The 16,362-nt window shown below is 38.5% G+C and overlaps 1 protein-coding gene across 1 annotated transcript in view; it reads left to right on the top strand.

Moving 5' to 3' along the window:
* The first annotated feature begins 606 nt into the window (after nucleotides 1-606).
* Nucleotides 607-16,362, top strand: part of RAB18 (RAB18, member RAS oncogene family) — a 29,245-nt gene continuing 13,489 nt past the window's right edge. The window contains exons 1-2 of the mRNA XM_068562946.1: nucleotides 607-867; nucleotides 5,176-5,231. Of these exons, the coding sequence (XP_068419047.1) occupies nucleotides 800-867; nucleotides 5,176-5,231 (124 nt within the window). The 5' untranslated portion in view covers nucleotides 607-799. The remainder of the gene's footprint in view (nucleotides 868-5,175; nucleotides 5,232-16,362) is intronic.

The following is a 16,362-nucleotide window of genomic DNA, read 5'->3' as shown; positions in this document are numbered from 1 at the left end:
GTACATACAATTCCTGCAGTTGTGGTGTAGCAGCTCTTATGAGTAACAGTTGGTTTGAGTAGCACCACCAGAGGTTTGTATGCACCTGATCTACCTGAGGTTTACATCTCTCTTTGAATATGAAGTGAGGTGTGAAGGGTATTTGTCAAACAGCCAGGAAGTTAATAATACCAGATCACACCTTTTATAGAGCGCTTGAGTTTACAAAGTGCCATCAGAAATTAATTCATTTAATCTTCATAACAATTCTAAGACGCCGGTCTTGTTCGAAGAAGTATAATTGTGCCGACTGAGGGGAAAAGGCTCAGAAGTCTAGGTAATGCAAAGCGGTTATACGGTGGCTGGGACCTAAAATTAAGATAATCTGCCTTCGCGCAGAAGACTCTTGCCACTGCAATGCAGCTGTTTTGAGCAGCTATTGAAATCAAAGAGCACCATACTCCCCTGACTCAGTCCTCTTCCGAGTACGTGCACCAAGGAAGGACGGTTAAGTGAGGGTTGGAGAAGGGGAAGGGCCTGCGAACCGGGTGAAAACACACCCGGCGCTCTCCCTCTGCGCTTGCGCGAGGAGTTGCCCTCTCCGGAAGGACACCTGGGACTTGGGTTTGCGCCGACGCAGAGCTACCTCCAGGCGGAACCCGGGCGTGAGGGGCTCCTGCAACCTAAACACCCGGTGTGAAAGGAAGGTGGCCCCGGCGGGGCGGGGCGGGGCGGGGCGCATGCGCGGCAGCTCCCCCTGGGGACGGGCTGAGAGGCGGAGCGGGGCGGCCAGCTGTGAGCGGAGCGGAGCAGGGTCAGGATGGACGAGGACGTGCTGACCACCCTGAAGATCCTCATCATCGGCGAGAGCGGCGTGGGCAAGTCCAGGTGAGGCGGCTCTGCGGGCCGTGACGAGGGTGGCGGGGCCCTTTCCGCCTCGGTGGCCGCTGTGCCCTGGGCCGCGGCGGGAACGGTAAACGGCGGCGGCCGGGCGCGGCCCGGGCTGGGGCGGCCTCCGCTCGCGGCCTCCGGGCCTCCCCGCCCCGCGGCCCCGCCGCCCCGCCGCCCGGTCCACGGCCTCTGCCAGGCCCGGCTCCCTGGATCGCTTCGCCTCCTGTCGCACTCAGAGGAAAAGAGTTCCGGGGCCGCCGCCCGGCCGGCGGTTTGCTGTAGAGGAGCCTAGGGCGCGGCGGGCGGGCTTGGGCCCGAGTCCGGCCGAGGGCGAGGCCTCTGGGCCCCGGGGCCAGGCTGACCGCACCCCGCGAGTTGAGAGGTGTAGCTCTACCGCTGGGGTTTCGGTCGGCCTGCCTCGGAATTCGTCGAGTTCTGCACGGGAAGTTTCGCGACGCCGTAGGTCGCATTCCTGGCCTATTATGGTGGACCCCGCAGCCGCTTTTTTTTTCTTTTTTCTTTTTTTGAAAATGAGTCCGTTGTGAAAGAACTCTTCAGTCTTCTGATTGCTTAAATAATTCACTTTAGTCTAAGGCGGTAGAGCTTAAGCTGTGGGCCGCTTTTGAAAATCAAGTGTGATTGTTACTTGTCATTGTGCCGCATCATGTAGAGGTAAAAGAACACATTAGCATGTGTCTCTTCTTTCTTGACGCTCTCTTGGGGGGAAACAACGTTGACAGTAGTTAGAGTTGAGTATAAGGGAAGACGTGGAGCCTGAGGCGTATTGCAAGAGGGCTGTGATTTCATCCACATCCTGGGACAAAGTTCTCCAGTGAAGGTGTCCTCGCCATATGATTACGAGCTTCTTGTATTCTACGCTGCTTTGATCTTCCAATAATATCCACATTCCAGGAGCTGCAAGCAATTTCATATTTTAGCTATACCTCCTGATAAACTTATCTTTCACATCACTTCGTGAAGTCTTATTTTTTTAAAATACTTGAGTATTTGAAACCTTACTCTGTAAATATATTCTGAAACTTTATGTGTTTTTAAAGCATGACAGTACATTTTCATAGTTTCTCTCATTTAATGTACTCTGCATGTTAGAGTGAGGGATTTGTACCTAAGAAGGAATAAATTAATGAAACACTATGGGCTAAAAGGATAGTGTGATTTGTGTGTGTGTGTGTTACTTAAAGGGCTGAATAAAATCATTTTCATGATCACCATCTATTGTATTTGAAGGTTAAAAAGCTAGGTAATATATAAACATTGTCTTAATAGGGATTCCTTGGCCTTGTGACCATTTTCTTCCTGAGATGTGACCCTCATTTAGGTTAAGACGTATGAAATTGCTGATTTTGAAGTTAGGAATGGTTGAATGTCGTTTCATGTGGTTCAGCCCCAAACATGGTTGATTGGCACCTTTTCTAAATGTATTAGATGGGTGATTACTTGAAGGCTAACTGCAGTGCAGTGTTCACATAATTGAAGTTCTTCCTCTGGAGTAAAATCTGTTAAGTGGATTTACTGGTTCCCTTGGTTCCCTCCCCTCAAACAAATTTATTTGGATCTAATATGCTCCAGACTTTTTCTCAATAGTTAGTGGTGAATTATCAACTACTCACTGCAAAATTTTAACACCTTTACCTCTTTCAAGAAAGGATTGCATTTAACGAGAAAGTTGGCTTATTTTTCTGGCTAGATATACATTTTTGGTGTATGTCATATGCTATGGAAAAAACTTTGAACACTTTCTGGATAAGACGAGAATAAATGACTCTTTAGAAGCCTATGCTTTTTAAGGTAAGTACAAAAACACTTGTCATGGATGTAATCTTACAGGGTTGTTCTCACCAGTGGTTTCTATTTCTTTATAAATCTAGAGTTAGTGGAAGAGATGCATCACTCGTGTTATTGAGATATCATTGCACAACAAAGGATATCTTAACTAATTCAAACTAGTAGGTTATTTTTCCCGTTTATTTCGTACTTGGAGTGTAACGAGCGTGTGTCAGAGGAGCCAGGAGATGAGAATGATGAAACTGGTGCTGCCTCTTGTGTGACCTTTGTCACTCAGACACTCCAGGCCTTCACTTCTTTGTTCGAAAAGTGAGGTTGGGTAGAAATCTCTCAGGCCCCATCACGTGTTAAATGTGTAATAGTCTTTGATTCCGTGGCTAGCCATAGTGAAGTGAAGAAGTAGCAAGGTGTTTCAGAAACTGGGACGGATTATGGAGACCTTCTGTTATTTAAGTTGCTGTCCCTCCTGTGCCCCTTATATCCCATCCTTTTTGACCAATTTCATTTGTAAATTGAGAAATGCATGTTAGTTATAATCGCACTGATTAATTACAGATTTGGTCTTCTCCAAGTGGAATGGTGGTCTCCTTCCATCTATAGCTCTGCATGGAGAGTATTTTGCTCCTTTAACTTTGAAAATATGAAGGCTTAAACATACATCCTTTAGAGCAGTGGCTCTTAATCACTTTCAGGTTGTGGGTTCCTGTCAAAATCTAATAGGGAAATAGACTCCCTGCCTACAGAAACGTACACATAGAATTTAGAATACATTTCGAGCTAATAGGTTACCCCTGGCTAAGATCCGCTGCCTTATACTCGAAGCCTGTGTTAAAATTTGTTGCTTTACACCCTTGTCTTTCCTGACAAAATACCATTAATGACAAGCCAAGAAAAACCCCTGGCTCAGTGTCTGCCACGTTGTCGATGTTTCATAAATAATAGCCAATACCATTGTTATTATTTATGTTATTATGGTGTTATCATTATTACTACTCAACAAGGTTCTACGTTTTTGTAATAATATTTTCTTTGGTGACTGAGTATAGATACACAACCTTTCTATCCTTAAATTGTGAGTAACTGAAATTTTTAGTGAAATCTTCACTTTTATTGATTCGAAGTTTAATGTTGGGGAGAGAAGAAAATTCTTATGAGTAGTGTTTTAAGATTCTTATTAGTGCTGTCACCTAATTCATGTTGGAGGTAAGTAAAATTAGTTATAGTCAAGAGTGTTCAATGTTAAGTAGAAAAATCTACAATATGATTCTTTTTACTTTGCTTTTGTGGTGCTGGTTTTATGATCAACAAAAAGCAAAACCAGGAAAGGAAGAGTTAATCCTTCAAATAGAATATAATGACACTGGGTTTGGGAACTACCAAGAGGCCATTACGTTTTGCAACACTGTGGACAAAAGAAAAAAATCTTTAGCAGCAATAATTATAATCTATAGAAATATTCATACATTTTTTTCCGGCAATTCAGACATGAGATAGCTATTGTCTTGATTTTATTAATGCAAATAGGTCAATAGAATGGTCTCGTCCTACTTAGGAGATCATGTGAGGGGCAATTGATTAATTTTATAAATCTAGGGCTTTAACAAAAGCTTAGATTTTATTTTTGAAGAGCTTCTAATAACTGACACTTCTGCCTTATGTTAAACAAAATAATTCTGGGAGACAAAATCTTGGCGTACTCTTATGGTATCTTTTCATTTCATGCCTTCCTTTCTAGTTTCTTTACCATTTCCTAGGTTTAGTCCTTCATGATCTCTTACTATAATCATGGCAGTTGTCTTCTGTTGTTTTTCTTGTATTTTTTTGCTGGCATTAAGTTTTCAAGATAAAGAGCAGTTCCTGCCATTCCTTTCGGTGAAAGCTTTTGGTAGCTCCATGTTGCCTCCTTGATTTCATACACCCTACCCAGCATTTGCCAGAGGCTACCTGCTCTGGCCATCATGTGACCTTTCTGCCTTTACTTTTTATTATATCTCTTTCCACTTAGGTAATAGTCTTACTACTTGTTTCAAAATGCTAGACTTCACACCTTTCTGTTTTTACCTGAATTCAGAGTGAATTATGCATTAGATTTTTTAAAAAATTAATTTGTTGCATTCCAAAAGACTTACTTTTCCCCTTTTTGTCCATGTCAGTTAAAGCGTCACATGTTTGCTAATATCATTTTCTCAGAAGGACATACCTATACAGTTATAAAAAAACAAAAAACACAGTCGTTTTCACACTTGGGGAATTGAGCAGGGGAGCATGGGGAACCTATTTTCTAGTAAACTGCTTTGCTCTTGGGATTCTTTAATCGCCATTCCAAGAATTTAATTCCTCTGTATGTACCTGCACTGAGGCTGTATTTCTGGGAGCAGACTACATCAGCTATTCTTATCTGCATCTAACTGGTGACAAAATACAGCAATCAGGAAGGTTTATCAAGTGATTAGAAAGAAAAGCCAAATTACTAATCTGTCTCTTTAACGTCTCTTTTAGCCTGCTCTTGAGGTTCACAGATGATACTTTTGATCCAGAACTTGCAGCAACAATAGGTAAGCCTATGTTTAAAAATTTAGTAGAAATGCCAAATATTTTCTTGCTTCAGGCTGTTTCATCTAACTCCCCCTACCCATCCTCTCACCACCCCATTGCTTCCATGTCTGTCAAAATCTTACTTGTCTTTCAAGTCTTAACTTTGGTAGTCATTAAATTTCTGAATCTTTGTAGATCTCACCAAGCAAAAAAAGTCCTTTTCTGTTGTCTCATGGTGCTTTGTTAACACTGCGGATATTACGATTATCTGTATACACATTCCTGTGCTATGGATTGTCTGTTATTTAGCAGCATACAGTCATTTGAATGTTTATTGCATGCCAGGCACTGTCCTAAGAGGTGGGTTATAATGTTCAATAATGCAGACTTGGTCTCTGTCATAATGGACCTAGCAGTATCACCCAGCAGTAGAGTGTGTTAATTTTGTATTTTTAGTACAGTACATTTAGTACAGTACATTTTGTATATTCAGTACAGTATCTGGCATGTATTCTGGCAGCATATTTATTGATATTAGTTATTAAAGCCTATTAGAAGCAGTAATACATAAATGCCTTTTAAAAATGAAATTTAGATTGCCTGAAAGTGGTTTGCCACACCAGCTTATTAGGATATATGAGAAGATGGAGCTAAATATTCTCGTGTCACATGTTTAGGGAGTAGGTGACAATGTGAAGGGACAAGAGACAGCTTGCAGCAGTAGGAAGAGCTGAGTCAGAGCAGGATAATAGTCTTGGCTCTGCCTTGAATGTTGTCATCTTGAGCAAGTCATTCACTTCCTTGTCTTCTGTAAGTTGAGGAATTTTGGTGAGAGAATACATTTTTCTTCTAGCTCTAAAATTTCATGATCTGATGAGTAGAATGTAGTAAAGATGATCCTTGTATTATTATTAGGCAAAATAAAGAGTTTCTATTAACTGGGTTGATTTTTTTCCCTTTTTATTGTTAAATAATTTCATACTTAGAGAAAAGTTGTAAAAATAGTTCAAAGAATTCCTGTATATCTTAATCAAATTCCCCAAATGTTAACATTTATCACATATGCTTTATCATTCTCTCTCTACATACACATACACAGTATTCTTGCTTTTTTCGAATTGTTTGAGAGAAAATTGCAGACAGTGTCTTCAGTGTCTTTAACCTCTAAGTACTTTAGTGTGTATTTTCTAGGTGAACATGGATACAGTTCTCCTGTATACAGACAGATTTCATCAGTTGTCCCACTGATGTCTTATATACCAAAGAAAGAGAGTTGCTTCTGGTCCAGAATCCAGTCCAGCATCACATATTGAATTTTGTTGTCATTTTTCCTTAGTCTCTTTTAATCTGAACAGTTCTTCACTCTTTCTTTGTCTTTCATGGCCTTGACATTTTTGAAGAGTACATACAGGCCAGTTATTGTAGAATATCCTTCAATTGCAGATTCAGGTTAGATTCAGGTTATGCATTTTGGTCAGGATTTCCTCAGAAGTGCTTGTCAGAGCATGGTGTATATTTGTGCCATTACTGGTGATGGGACTTGGTTCCTTAAGATGATGTACACCAAGTCTCTCCACTGTAAACTGTCATCCTGTCATTCCAACTATGGTGGTTGTCCAGCTGTGGTTTTTCAAATTCCATCCTTCCATTTACATTTCTTATTTAGAATTCTGTAAAGAAGAGTTCTTCTTTGTTTCTTTCTATCAGTATGAGCTCACGGTGCCTCTAAATGTTTAATGAATTATATCAGGCATTACTTAGCTTTTGTATGACGTGTTAACATTGACAGATTTACTGTTATGTGTGTAAAAGGGAATCATTTAAAACACTAGTAATTCAAAATCTATTTAATTTGGTTTTGGTGTATTATTTGCTCCTTTAAAAAATCAGTTATTAATAAAACTTGATTTTGCTCAGAACATACCTGGTATTGGATAAGCGAGGAGTAGAAGAATAATAACTGGCAGGAATATAAACTTGCCTAGAGTTAAAATTTTCCTAAGGGAGTGATCTTATATATACTATAAACTATCTGTCTTCATTTCAAACCCAAATGTAACTGGGGACTTGCAGATTGACAGATCATTCGTTGTCTTTATTACTAAAAAGGCTTTGCTTTAAAAGCAAATACTAAGATTGTAGCATACTGATGAGAATATACATAATTTGTTCCCCCAATGGGCCGTGGGTCTTGAGAAGTATCTTTTACATTTCGGCATCAGATAGTTTTCTGCCCTAGGTTATAACCGATATACATGAGTTTTTGAAATAAAAATAATTAGCCCAGTTGTTAATGGCCATATGAAAATTAGTATTTACCTCACAGTGTAATAGTAAGGAAAGCACACCTTTATCTTTCAGTAATACAGAGAGACACTCAAGTTTCTGTCTTGTATAAAATACTCTATTAAGGTAATTGTTGGATTTGGGGTTTGAAGATGGTACTATAGAGTTGGCATTTTCTTCTTTTGCTTTCTGGCAATTGACTAATAACAAAGAGAGGGAGAAACTAAAACCCCAACCCCATAGTCCACTATACTAGAAGGCGGCTAAAGCGCCAAGCCACAAAATAGGTGGTATGGCTGCCAAGAGCAGTGGGGACCAGACAGGCCACCTGCAGGAGAAAGTAGGCGATGCCAGGGCTGCAGAGCTCGGAGCCAGCAAGAGGTGCTTCATGAGGTTGAGGGGCCCACTGTGAGGTGCAAAACCTGTATCCCTTGTCTGTAAAAGCAAAATGGCTTCTTAAGCTAATGGCAGGAGTTGCCCTGCATCTGGTTTGGTTTTAAGAAGTTGGGAGGGTGAAGCCAAACAAGGAGTCATACAAACCAGCCAGTTTTGCATTTTGTCTGTCTCTGTAGCTGTAGGGGAGGAGATGCCTTTGAAAAACCTCAAGGTTGCCTATCTCCTCCGAATGTTGAGAAGTAAAAAACTAACTGATTCTCATGTAAAACCCCGAATCAAGACAAAATTTTGCCAGTGCAGAACTGATCCACTATGGCTTTCTGCATGAACCTCCTGCAAATAGCTTGTCCAGGAAAACCTCACCACTTTCAACTATGACTTAGTAAAAAAGAATCCAGCTCAAGGCCACTACCACCATTCAAGAATCGAAAAGGAAGAAAGGAATGGAAAAACAAAGGACAGTTGAAGAATCCTCACCAGAAAAGAATATTTCTGTAAAGAAGATGAAAATAATGACCAAACATTTTGCCATGAATTTAAAAGCCTTAATGGAAATATTTATCAGTGAGAGCACAAAACAGTGATATAAGAGGTCGGGGAAGAGATAGTGCGACTACATGAGAAAATGCAGTGTGAGCTGATTGAGTGGAAAGAAAGAAAAGATAAGAAAATAAAACCATCACTGAAATGAAGGTGAGATTGGAAGGATCACAAGGGACAGTAGAAACTGGGAAACACAATAAAGAACATAGAAGCTAGGAATGGAAAAGTGGGTAGAATTTACCAAAGTGAATAAGAATATTAAAACAAATTAGAGTGAGAAAATGATAGATATGGAAATCAGAAAAGGAGATTTTACAGTCTGTTTGAGTCTTAAAAGAAGAAACATAATGAAACACAACCAATATTTAATGATATATAATCCGAGGTAATGTTTCTGACATAAAAATAAACACACACAGACAAAATTGTAAGAATATTTTGACCAGGTTTTTGTTTGTTACATGGGAATGTTTGGGGGGAAAATAATAAGCATTAGATTTCTCTTTTTGCTATGGTCAGGCCATAAGATGGTGCTTAATCAGGTCTTTACCTGAGGTATTTAATCAACTGCATAGATACAATTGGTTGAAATTTAAGCATGGATATAGAAAGTAGTTACATTAACTTTATATAGTATGATTAAATAGGCAAAATTTGTTTCATGCTTTTTGTTTTTGTTTTTTTAATTTACCCTATTTTAGGTAACCTTTGAATACAAAAAAGAGCACTTTAAGTAAAAATTTTCAAATAAAGAAATTAGAAAATTTAAAACTGGCTCTCTACTTAAGACATGCTCACAAACTATTTCTTAATCTCTAAGACTTACAATTGTTACAATATGTGAAAGTGGTTTTTGAGGGTTGATACATTTCAACTAAAGTTAGACAAATTTTGCTTGTTGTTGGTTGACTTTAGATCAGTGATTCTTATCACTCCCTTGGTAAGTTTTTAGAAATACCCATGACTGTTTGGCTTCTAAGGGCAGGTGTCAGATCTGTTTCATCCACAAGTTACCTTATAGTTGGGGCTTACTTAACAGAAAGATAATTTAATTAAAATGCAAAGTAGTTTATACATCTTGTTTAATGCCACAACATAAACTTGTTAAGATACTTGGGAATATGAGATAATTCAGAAAGTAAAACAGAACTATTCTGTTTCATATAATTTCATTCAATTAACCATGTTAAAGTAATAAAAATGGCTCTGACATTTCTTTATTTAGAATAATGACAAATGGTCTTGATCATATATAGATTGTTTCTTTCTTCCATTCTACTTAGAGGCCTTATTAGGAAAGGTTGTGATTTTTTTCATATGCCTTATCAGCACTGACTAATGGTTGATAGACCTTTTTATACTGAAATGTCCTTGCTTTCCTAGATAAGCCTTCACTCATTTTGTTTGACGTATTTCTGGATTCTGTTGACTAATTTAGAATTTTTACATCTATTTTTATATGTAAGATGGTCTCTCCTTTTCTGTATTTTTAAAAAACCAGAATTTGGTATTAAAGTTGTATTAGTTTATACAATGAAGGAGCTTTCCGTCTTTTTAAATTGTCCTTACTTGCTTAAATACTACTGGAATTATCTGTTCTGTGAAGGTTATATTTCATCTGAGTCAGTCTGATCCTGCTTCTTCCTCACCGTTACAACCTCTTCGGGTTCTCTGTTTCTTAGGACAGTCTTAGGAGTGCAGCTAGGAAGGAAAATCCCAACTCACTTGTTAAGTTAATTGCATGTAGTATCTTTTTTTTTTTTTTGGCCAGCACCCAGGATCTTAGTTCTTGGTTCCCAACCAGGGGTGGAACCCGTTCCCCCTGCAGTGGGAGCACTGGACCACGAGGGAAGTCCCTGTAGTATTCGTTTAAACTCTTCATTATCTGTGTTTATGTTCCCTCACTTCTAAACTTGTACATTTTTTTGGTCTTTTCCTTAAGGAACGTATCTATTTTATTGTTTGAGGAATTGCTTTATTTTTTCCCCTCTTTCTCCTTCCTACTTTTATTTTGGTTTATTTTGTTAGTTTCTTAAGATGAGTATTAAGTTCCCTTCTTTTTAGTCTTTATTCTTTAATAAAGATGTCCTCTAAGAACAAGTTTTACTGTGTCCCAGAGGTTGTGATAGACTGTTTGTTTTTCATTGCTCTCTGCATAGTTGAAATTTTCAGTTTTGCTTTCCTCTTTGAATATTTGAAATCTTTGATTTAGGAATGTGTTTCCTAATTTCCAGGCTTTTTTGGGTCGTTTTATTTCTTATTTATTGGATAATGACTTCCATTTGGAGTAAAGCCACCCACCCCTCTGCCAGCCTCATGTCCATCAGCAAGAGTCAGGTTAGCCTCAGAATTTAGCCTACTTCTGACGAGACCTTCCTCCACACCCCTCTTTCCTCTGCAGATGTTCTTATCTTGCTACTGCTAGCCGCCGTAAGACCATCAGGCATCATAACCGTTTTTCCCTCTAAGTAGTCTCCACGGAAAGCCCTGGTGTCTCTTCGTTTCCCAGACTCGGATCTTCGTAACGTTGTTCACCTTCTTTTCTTGCCTCCAGTGCTCACTCCTTCTCAGCTCTGTCTTCTGGGGGAGCAGAGCACTTGGCACATTTCACTGTTAATACTTTTTAGGTTGTTTGTAAACAGAGACTTGGGGATCTAGGTCCTCCTAATCTTGTTCTCCTTGGATCCTTAAAGCTTTTATGGTATCTGTTCTTCTGCCTCATTTTTCTGCTGTGGATTCCTTCTAATGTATTTTTCATTTCAGTTATTGTATGGTTCATCTCTGTTTGTTCTTTAAATCTTCTAGCTCTTTGTTAAACATTTCTTATATCTTCTTGGTCTGTGCCTCCATTCTTTTTCTGTGATCTTGGATCATCTTTATTATTGTTACTCTAAATTCTTCTTCAGGTAGATTGCCTATCTCCACTTCATTTAATAGCCCTTTGGGTTTTTGTATTGTTCCTTTGAAACATATTTCTCTGCCGCCTCATTTTGTCTGACTTTCTGTGTGTGTGGTCTCCTTTCTGCAAGCTTCAGGATCGTAGCTCTGCTTGCTTTTGGTGTCTGCCCCTGATGGGTGAGGCCGGTCATGGGGCTTGTGCAGGCTTCCTGGTGGAGGGACTGGTGCCTGCCCACTGGTGGGTGGAGCTGGGTCTTGTCCCTCTGGTGGGCAGGGCCGTGTCAAGAGGGTGTGTTTAGAGGTGGCTGTGGGCTCAGTATGACTTTAGACAGCCGTCTGCTGATGGGTGGGGCTGTGTTCCTGTCTTTCCAGTTGTTTGGTCTGAGGTGTTCCAGCACTGGAGCCTGTAGGCAGTTGGGTAGAGCTGGGACTTGGGGTCGAGCTGGACATCTCCGGGAGAGCACACACCGATTAATATTCCCTGGGCACAGGAATTCTCTGGTGGTCCAGCATCCTGGACCCAGCGCTCCCACCCCAGAGGCCCAGGCCTGACCCTATTTCCTGGCTTCTGGGGTCTCCCGTGTCCTCCCTTCCACTCCCACTGCCCATGCAGGTCACAGCACTGTAGGTGCTGCAGCAAAAACAACTGAGGCCTTTAGGTGCAGGTAAAATGCCTCAGAGTGGTTACATACATACCTTTCACACCTTTTGTGAGATTTAGCCCTAAGTATTTTATAGGTTTTTATGTACAATGGTAGTAAATTTTTTAAAAATATTGTTTCTTTTCATTACTATTATATAGAAATACTGTTGATTTTTTAAACGTTTATTTGGTGTTCTCCAACCTTGCTAAACTTGCTTATTCTTTCTAGGTGCTTTTTTAATCCCATAGATTCCACTGGGTTTCTATATTCTTCCTTTCCAATCTGGATGCCTTTTATTTCTTGTTTTATTGCCTTGGCTGAAGATCTCCAGTGCAGTGTTGTGATGAGAGCTGATATCCTTCTTTTGTTCCTGATATTAAGGGGAAAACATTCAGTCTCTACCACTGAGTGTGCTGTTAGTTGTATCTTTTCATAGATGCTGTTTATCAGGTTGAGGAAGTTTCCTTCTATTTCTGGTTTGCTGAGAGGTTTCATTAGGAATGCATGTTGGATTTTGTTAAATTCCTTTTCCACATTTGTTGAGATGTTCATATGAAGTTTCTTTTTTGGTTTAAAATAGTAAAATCCACATTGATTTTTTTTTTTTTCCCGTGTTATATCAACCTTTTATTTCTGAAATAACATCACTTGGTTGTGCTGTACTGTTCTTTTACACCTATTTGGATGACTTATGGTAAAATTTTGTTTAGGATTTTCATCTGTGTTCATGAGGGATATTAATCTGTAGTTTTCTTTAATTATAGTGTCTTTGTCTGGTTTTGGTATCAGGGTACTGTAGAACTCATAGACTGACTAAAGAAGTATTCATTCCTCTTCAGTTTCCTGCAAGAGTTTGTTTGTAATGGATTATTATTTAAATGTTCAGTAGAATTCATTTGGGGCCTGGAGTTTTTTCGTGGAAAGGTTTTATCCACAGATTTAAATTCTTTCATAGATATAGGATTCTCCGGTTATCTATTTTTTATTGTGAAAATATACATAAGATAAAATTGACCATTTTAACCATTTTTAAGTGTATGATTCAGTGGCACTAACTATGTTCACATTGTTTTGCAACCATCAGTACTATCCATTTCCAGAACTTTTTCATAACCTCAAACAGGAACTCCACCCATTAAGCAATAACTCCCACTCCACATTTCCTCTCAGTCCCTGGTAACTTGTTCTGCCTTCCATCTCTATGAATTTGCCTGTTCTAGATACCTTGTATTAGTAGACTCATACAATATTTGTCCTTTTGTAATTTGCTTATTTCACTTAACATAATGTGTTTAAGGTTCATCCATGTTGTAGCACATATCAGAATTTCATTCCATTTTATAGCTGTATGTATTGGAATTTCATTCCATTTTATGGCTAATAATGTTCCATTATATGTACATACCACATTTTGTTTATCCATTCATCTGCCCATGGACACTCGAGTTGCTTCCACCTTTTGCCTTTTGTGAGTAATACTGCTGTGAACATTGTTGTACAATTATTTGTTTGAGTTCCTGTTGTCAGTTCTTTTGGGTATGTACCTGAGTGGAATTGCTACATTGTATGGTAATTCTATTTTTAGCTTTTGAGGAACTGCCAAACTATTTTTCACAGTGACTGTACCATTTTACATTCCTACCAGCAATGCACAAGCATTCTAATTTCTTAATGTCCTTGTTAACACTTGTTATTTTTCACTTTTTTCTTTAATTGTAGCTGTTTTAATGGATATGAAGTAGTGTCTCATTGTGTGTCTCATTTGCATTTCCCTAATGGATAATGATGTTGAGCATCTTTTCCTGTGCTTTTTGGCCATTTGTGTATATTATTTGGAGAAGTGTCTATTCAAATCCTTTTCCCCATTTTTGGATAAGGCTTTCTGTTGTTAAGTTATAGGCATTCTTCATATATTCCAAATACTAATTCCTTATCAGATAACTGGCTTGCAAATATTTTTTCCCATTTTGTGAGGGTTTTTTTCCACTCCCTTGATGTTGCCCTTTGATGCATATAAGTTTTTAATTTTGATGAAGTCCAGTTTATTTTTCTTCTGTTGCCTGTGCTCTTGGTGTTATATCCAAAAAATCTTTGCCAAATCCCATGTCATGAAAAATTTTTCCTATCCTTTCTTCTAAGAGTTTTTAAGATTTAGTTTTTACATTTATGTCTTTGATCCGTTTTGGGCTAACTTTTGCATATGGTGTAAGGTTAGGGTCCAACTTCATTCTTTTGCATCTGGATATCTAGTTTTCTGAGCATCATTTGTTGAAAGGACTGGCCTTTACCTATTGAATGGTCTTGGCTTCCTTGTTGAAAATCAGTTGGCTGTATATGTGAGGGTTTATTTCTGGGTTCTCTATTTATTCCATTGGTTTAAATGTCTGTACTTAATGCTAGTACCATTGTTTTAATTATTGTAGTTTTGTAGTAAGTTTTGAAGTTTTAAAGTTTGAGTCCTCCAACTATTCTTTTTTTTTCAATATTGTTTTGTAATTTAGTGCCTCTTGTAATTCTATACGAATTTGAGTGTCAGCTTTTCCATTCTGCAAAAAAAGCTATTAGAATTTTTATTGGATTGTGTTGGATCTGTAGATAGTTTTGGGTAGTATTGTCATGATCACAATATTAAGCCTTCCCACTCATGAACACAGCATGTCTTTCCACTTATTTGTGTCTTCTTTAATTTCTTTCAGCAGTGTTTTGTAGTTTTCAGTGTATAAATATTAAAGCTCCTTGGTTAAATTTATTCCTGAGTACTATTATTATTATTATCATCATCATCATCATCTATTTTTAAAATATTTTATTCTTTTTGATGCTATTGTAAATGAAATGATATTTAAAATTTTTCTTTTTGGATTGTTCATTACTAGGGTATAGAAATGCAACTGAGTTTTGCATGTTGATTTTATATCCTGCAACTTTGCTGAATTCACTTACTAGTTCTAACAATATTTTTGTATGTGTATGGAATATAATCATTAGGATTTTCTACATATAAGAAATGTTGTCTGTAAACAGATAATTTTACTTCTTCCTTCCCAATATGGATGCCTTTTATTTCCTTTTCTTGCCTAATTGCTCTGGCTAGGACTTCCAGTACTCTTGAGAGTAGAAGTGGTGAGAGTATGCATCCTTATCTTGTTCTGATCTGTGGGGAAAAGCTTTCAGTTCTTCACCAATGAGTATGATGTTAGTTACAGGTTTTTCTTATGTATTCACTTGTGTTTTCTTCTTCATTGTCTAATCTGCTGTTAATCCCATCCTGTGTATTTTTTTTTTTTTTTAATCTCAGACATTGTCATTTTCATCTCTAGATGTTTGGTATGGGTTTTTAAAATCTCTCTCACGTCAGCTTAACTTTCTGAACATGTGGTATACAGTTATGTGTTTTTAATATCCTTCTTTGCTAGTTTTAACATCTTTGCTAGTTCTGAGTCAGTTTCTCTTGATTGCTTGTTTTTCTTTTCATAAGGCAGATGATTCCATTGATATGTTCTGGTTTCCCATTCATTGGTATTTCTTTACAGTGTAGTTGATATTATCTTTGGTAAATTTTCATGTCTCACTTATTGCTTGTTTCAAAGGCTTTATTGGTTATATTATCTAGTTTTAACTAACTTAACCTTCATAAAATAGGCGTGTGCCTATAAAAAGATTCCTGCAGAGGAACAGAATTGAATATTGTATTAAAAATGCAAGCCCAAATGAACAACTAGAGAAAAGCTGAAGTGACAGTTCTTCTGTGATTTTGTAATTCATAATAAGAAATATATGTTTGGTTCCTAGCACTGAACTCTGAAAACCCTTGGATTTTCTTAAGTGATAAGAATCATTAAAGATGTCTTTTGTTTTTCTTTTCTTTTTTTTTTCTTTTTTGGCCGCACCACGTGGCTTATGGGATCTTAGTTCCCCGACCAGGGACTGAATGAACCTGGGCCCCGGCAGTGAAAGCACCAAGTCCTAACCACTGGACGGCCAGGGAATTCCCAGGATGTCTTTTGTATTTTCATAACAAGCCTTTTTCAGCCACACCTGAGTTTATGTTAATGATGTGACTTCTAGAAAGCCCCTAAGCATAGAGGCTGGTTGCCAGGAGAACCAACCATGTATTGGGTTGGCCAAAAAGTTCGTTTAGGTTTTTCTGTAAGATGCTGTGGAAAACCCAAATAAACTTTTTGGCCAACCCAATAATTAGAGGGTTGGAACTTTTCAGCCCTGTCTTACCTCCCTCACTTCCAGGGTGCGGAGAGGGGCTGGAGGTTTTGTTTAATCACCAAAGGCAAATGATGTAATCAGTCAAGCTCCATAAAAAAACCCCACGGGTTCAGAGAGCTCTGTGTTGGTGAACACATGGAGGTACTGGAAGGACGGCATGCTT

Source organism: Eschrichtius robustus, chromosome 1, assembly GCF_028021215.1.
Source record: "Eschrichtius robustus isolate mEscRob2 chromosome 1, mEscRob2.pri, whole genome shotgun sequence".
NCBI lineage: Eukaryota > Metazoa > Chordata > Mammalia > Artiodactyla > Eschrichtiidae > Eschrichtius > Eschrichtius robustus.
The sequence above is the reverse complement of the archived record's forward strand: the minus strand, read 5'-3'. Positions and strand labels throughout refer to the sequence as shown.